Below are 5,661 nucleotides of genomic sequence, written 5' to 3' on the forward strand. Positions count from 1 at the left end.
CGTTTAAATCTATGTAAGCACGTAACCAGCTCGATAGCTTCCAGTATCCGATGGATTCCCTTCAATTTTAAATTATGCCTCAAACGTTGCTGGAGGTATCGATAATGGAGAAAGTAACGGGTCTTGTCGCTAACCGTTGCTAGCAATTTCTTTTGCGACGCTCTAACTTCGTGAATCGGACAAAACGGAAAATCCGAGTGAGAATTGTGAATTGCCTGGTGGTACTCCAAGTCGTATGTATCCGACGGGGCTGACGATAGGCACGGATTCGACGTTGAAATCACTCGCATCGTCGACCCATCGGAAACCTCTGTGCGGCAAAGGTTGCGACATGGCCCAACAAATTATTAACGTTGAAATACATCAGATAGGTGGACGATTAGTTCCAATCGTACATCGACATGTACTTGTTATTCGCGCGCGCGTAACGATGCGAACATTGACTCAACCCACCCCGTAATCCCCGCTCCACGAACAAAAGCATGTCCATGTCGGTGAGCATCGCGTCCCACGCGAAACCGGGCAACGTGTAATAATGCGCTGGATCGAGGCTGTAATTATCGAGCGACATTTCGCGAAAATTTTCAAACACGTTCGCCAACAACAGCACGTCTACTTTCAAGTACAGGTCGCTGTACTGCCCTAACGTTTGTATGTTGAAACGTGACCAAACTTCGCTCGCGTGGCGGTAGTCGACATCGGATATCTCGCTGTCGTACAGCTCGCTGTAAAATGCTTCGCGCGGCGGTAAACGGGTGTCGCTTAATTTATCGTATGTCGCTACGTAGTCGTACGGGAAAACACCTTTCCTGGTTAGCAGATGGAAATCGTCGTCACAAATTTGCCCGAATTGATTCCTCAAGATCCGCAAATCGCTCTTGTCAAGAGACGACGACAGCTTGTCCAGACTGGAGTTCAAAAACTTGAAGGAATCGACGAATCGGAACTTTATATGTTTCTTCCATGATTTGCCCACGTTCTTCGCGTGTTTCGTAAAAGAAATGTAGTTCTCTTTCGTAAGAGGTAGCACATCTATTTTACCTTCGAACGCGTTAGCTAACTCCTTGATGATGAAGTGTGCGTCGTAGCAGGACAAGTTGTGAAAAAACACCGGAACCACGAACGAAGAACGATAGCCCAAATTGCAATTGTTGTGTGCCGGACCACGATACGCGCCCGTGAAATGACAATGATCGCGCACTCATACGTCACGATCGCCTAACGGTTCTTCGCACACGTGGCAATGCGTGGCGGTATGGAATTCCGAAATTTGCGCGACAGTCATTGTAGCCATCGGAACCGCCCGATCGAACGCCGGCTGCAATTTAAGGCTCAACTTGTAAAACTCCGATGCGAACCACGCGATACAATCTTTCTCGTTGCGATAAGTCCGATACTCGCACAGGGAGCTATCGTATCGACAATGAAGGTAGTAGCCTACACTGAAGGCACGGTGATGCTGATATCTGCGACAAGTTCCATGACCTTGATCTTTCTGTTTCTCCAGCAGACATTCCAAGTCTGCGTAGATAACGAACGGTGCCGGTTTCTTATACGCGTGGTTCTTGAACTTCAGCCACTTGTCGTCTTCCGTCGGAAGGATCAAAGCGCATTCGTTCATTCGACCGCAGTCGACGACGTGAATGTCCAATTTTTCCTGCGATCTGAAATATTGCAGACACCTGGAAGAGAAAGCCATGCTATAATTTTCTTCTTCGAAACAAAAATAAATTCGAGTACAGTACTTACCGATTGCAAATATACTTATGATGGTGCGTGCTAAGCTGGGATGAAACATGACGGGATAAATTCCTTATACTGACGTAATAATTCCACAAATTTATCGTATCCTGTAGAAACAACAAATTTGCGTGTTTCTCCCGTTTCCTCGAGGTTGGTTGCAATGTTTGACAGCTTTCTCGTTTCCTATCCCATTCGAACACGTTCACGGAAACGTCGTTCGCCTCTTCGAACTTCGGTATGTCTTTGAACGACACCGGCATTTGGAATCCCTCGGTACGGAGCACATCGCTGTCATGCAGATAGGATGATGCGCGATACGAATGATCTACATACAGACTTGACACCACTGCCCAAAAGAAACACGCGTCGTCCTTACTGTTCACGTTGACGACGACTCTCTTCAGTTGCACTGCTCGGGGCACGGGTATCCCGCAACCTACTTGCAACGGTTGATACTTGTTAGAATTCACCATCAAGTGCAAGATCTTCGACAACGCCCATCCGCTGTCCCGTTCTTGAAACTCCTGGATCGAGGCCAGAAGCGTAGGCATAAGATCTTTCGCGTATCAGTGACGTAGATTGGACGATCGGATTTCGCGTTTTAAAACTTTTCACCGAAACCTCGTCGCGCAACACAAATTTCACCTCCAATACCACGTTCACTTTCAAAAACGAATGAAAAAATAACGCGGATCGATATGTTCGACGTTGATCACGATGCCGGTCGATATGCGATTCTGAAACGCCGACTCGATGTTCTCCCAACGAAGAGTCGATGCTCTCGGGCCAACGCTTCCGTACAAACCTCTGCCAACGCGAGACGAAAACCGATGACACAGCGCGGCGTTCAGTGTTTTCATGCGACACACGATCGATAGTAAGCTCGATTTTACACTCGTGGATCCTCGGTTTATTTTCTCGATGTTCATGTATTTTCTACGCAACCGCAAACACTCGATGTACGATTTCGTCCATTCGCGATACTCGTCGACAGTTCGGATCTACGTCGACATACGAGTCAATAATTCTAACATATCCTTGCACACTTGCGTCATCTTACGAAAATTTGCTTACGAAGCAAATTTTTCAATTTCAATTTAACGTCTTCGGTTAAATTACCAGTTTTAACAAATTTAACTAAACTTTGCATCAACCAACCGTTGCGACTCTCTCCCATCCCGATGGTATCTAGTATCGCGTAAACGTTGCACGAAAGAACGTTGTAATATCGGCTAAAAATCCGTTCTGTCGAATCCGAAAAATTATGAACACCGTGTTCAAGGACGGCATGCTCGCGATGGATATTGCAAACGAACAAACTTCCATAACGATTCGCGACTGAATAGCGAATTTAGCGAAAGAAAATTCAATAAGATGAGAAAACTGACACCGTGAGAAGATAACGCGTCCGAGAGTCATCCGGGATTCGAAACCGCAAAAATGCAACCGCCGATGGCATATCGCGGTATCTTAGATATAGTTTACATTACCGTCGGTACGCGCTGACGGAACCGGGCGGAAACGTAAGCTAATATTTTCGAATCTCGATCCAAAGTAAACTATAGATTAATTTTTGTCCGAGGCTAAAGTTTCTTTTTTCAACAACCTATTGGGATTAGGGCTTGGATTCTTTCTCAGATAAATATGTTATTAAATCTTTTACTTTTACCCCTCTCTATCTCTCTCAAAAATGCGCGCGCGATAAGAAAACGCTAGATAGTTAAATTTCGACGAATCTACCCCTCTATCTCAATCCAAACGAAATGTGAAACCACGCGTCGTTCATAGCGGACCGTGCCGAAGAGAGAGAAACCGTTGCGATGCGGCTACACCTCTCTCTCACACTCCAAAAACCGCGCTTCGTTCATAGCGGACCGTGCGGAAGAGAGAGAGAGAGAGAAAGAGAGAGAGAGAAACCGTTGCGACACGTCTACACCTCTCTCTCACACTCCAAAAAACCACGTTTCGTCGATGACGAAAAACGATCGAGCGGCAGAGAGAAACCGATACGATGTGTCTATCCCTCCCTCTCACTCCAAAACATCTCCTACAATGTAAAAATGCAAGCGCGATAAAAAACGCTGCATTATTAAATTTCAATAAGACGAGAAGACCGCTTTAAAAACGTGTCCAAACTCGTTACAGATGCTGTTGAAGAGAGAGATAAACCGTTGCGATGTGTCTACACCCCCTCTCTCTCTCTCTCACTCCAAAACATCTCCTACAATGTAAAAATGCAAGCGCGATAAAAAACACTGCATAATTAAATTTCAATAAGACGAGAAGACCGCTTTAAAAACGTGTCCAAACTCGTTACAGATGCTGTTGAAGAGAGAGATAAACCGTTGCGATGTGTCTACACCCCCTCTCTCTCTCTCACTCCAAAACATCTCCTACAATGTAAAAATGCAAGCGCGATAAAAAACACTGCATAATTAAATTTCAATAAGACGAGAAGACCGCTTTAAAAACGTGTCCAAACTCGCTACAGATGCTGTTGAAGAGAGAGATAAACCGTTGCGATGTGTCTACACCCCCTCTCTCTCTCTCACTCCAAAACATCTCCTACAATGTAAAAATGCAAGCGCGATAAAAAACACTGCATAATTAAATTTCAATAAGACGAGAAGACCGCTTTAAAAAACGTGTCCAAACTCGTTACAAATGCTGCCGAAGAGAGAGAGAGAGAGAGAGAGAAACCGTTGCGATGCGGCTACCCCTCTCTCCCTCTCTCTCTCTCTCTCTCTCACTCCAAAACATCTCCTACTATGTGAAAATGCAAGCGCGATATAAAACGCTGCATAATTAAATTCAATAAGAACAGAAGACCGGTAGATAAGCGACTATCGATAACGCGTACGAAATGCAAAACCGCGAGACTCCCCCCACTACGGAGCACGCCGCGGCCCATCCCCCTCCACACCTACCTGCGCTCAAGGCCACACTTCCCCCTCCATACCCACCAGCGCTCATGGCGGCTGGATTCCCCTCTCTTGCCCCGCGGTTTGACTTACCCCTCGAGCACAGTGGCTTAGAACGTTACTAGCATTCCTACTCATGTTAGAAAATATTTATTAAAATGTGACGAGGAAGATAAAAGGAATGGTACCGAAATAAGGAATGAACCTGGAGGATTAATTTTGTATAGTAACTGAACTATGACTGCAGAAACCCGTTACCTTATTCAGGGATGAAGAATGATTATTCCAACTGAACCACCTCACATACAATACATCGTGCGTAATATTATATCATACATCATGACGAGGGAGCAACAACCATATAGGTAAGTACATACTTGTTCATATAATGGTAAACAATTTTCAACCAATTTGAAAATATGAATTATTTACAAATTAATTTTTTTTATAGTTGAATTGTTGTTAGAAGATAGCGGGAAACTATCACCTTTTTGACCACGGCAATTCCAAGGATGATATGCAACGGAACGATTTAATGCAAAATACTATTTTCCACTTACCTAATTATACACTATGTCGTTGAAGATTTTAATGCTATATATATTTAATGTTGATATTAATGTCAATATAATTTTATATATAATTTAGAATTTTACTTATGTAATCGCAATAACGATGGAATCGAATGAATTTCATATTAAATATTGAATGAATAAATGTACATAATCGAAATTATATCGTGATCGATTTTATTTTAATCGGAAATACCTGTCCAAACTATATCGCGCGCACTGTCAGCAATATGTAAAATAAAAGATCGGTGTTAAAAATGTTAAAATTTAAAAAAGTTATCTCATTGTATTATGGAATTTGAGTCAAAGAAGTCGCGGCACACGTGTTCACTGACTTCGTAGAATATCGGCTTAGAGACAAAATCAATGAATTAGAGGGCCGTAACAATGTCGCAACCATTCAGATTGTATTACCCTTGGACCAT

At 43.6% G+C, this 5,661-nt stretch overlaps 1 protein-coding gene and 1 long non-coding RNA gene across 2 annotated transcripts; one reads left to right on the plus strand and one right to left on the minus strand.

Moving 5' to 3' along the window:
- Positions 1–379: 379 nt before the first annotated feature.
- On the minus strand, positions 380–2,294 carry LOC143261200 (uncharacterized). Its single transcript, XM_076527779.1, has 3 exons — positions 1,750–2,294; positions 1,208–1,682; positions 380–1,063 (listed from the first exon to the last, which is right to left on the minus strand). Exons 1-3 carry the CDS (start codon positions 2,292–2,294, stop codon positions 380–382), a joined length of 1,704 nt encoding a protein of 567 aa, XP_076383894.1.
- A 2,644-nt stretch (positions 2,295–4,938) lies between these two features.
- Positions 4,939–5,399, plus strand: LOC143261208 (uncharacterized). Its single transcript, XR_013035397.1, has 2 exons — positions 4,939–5,029; positions 5,116–5,399. It is a non-coding gene; the product is annotated as an uncharacterized LOC143261208 (long non-coding RNA).
- The last annotated feature ends 262 nt before the right edge of the window (positions 5,400–5,661 follow it).

Source organism: Megalopta genalis, unplaced genomic scaffold, assembly GCF_051020955.1.
Source record: "Megalopta genalis isolate 19385.01 unplaced genomic scaffold, iyMegGena1_principal scaffold0041, whole genome shotgun sequence".
In the NCBI taxonomy this organism is placed as follows: domain Eukaryota; kingdom Metazoa; phylum Arthropoda; class Insecta; order Hymenoptera; family Halictidae; genus Megalopta; species Megalopta genalis.

Bases quoted from the DNA above. Each gene is read 5' to 3' on its own strand.
- LOC143261200 (XM_076527779.1), bottom strand. From the start codon at position 2,294: ATGCCTACGCTTCTGGCCTCGATCCAGGAGTTTCAAGAACGGGACAGC. The intron at 1,683-1,749 runs GTAAGTACTGTA...TTTCTCTTCCAG, and splicing joins CATAAGTATATTTGCAATCG to GTGTCTGCAATATTTCAGAT. The intron at 1,064-1,207 runs GTATGAGTGCGC...TTCATCATCAAG, and splicing joins AACCGTTAGGCGATCGTGAC to GAGTTAGCTAACGCGTTCGA.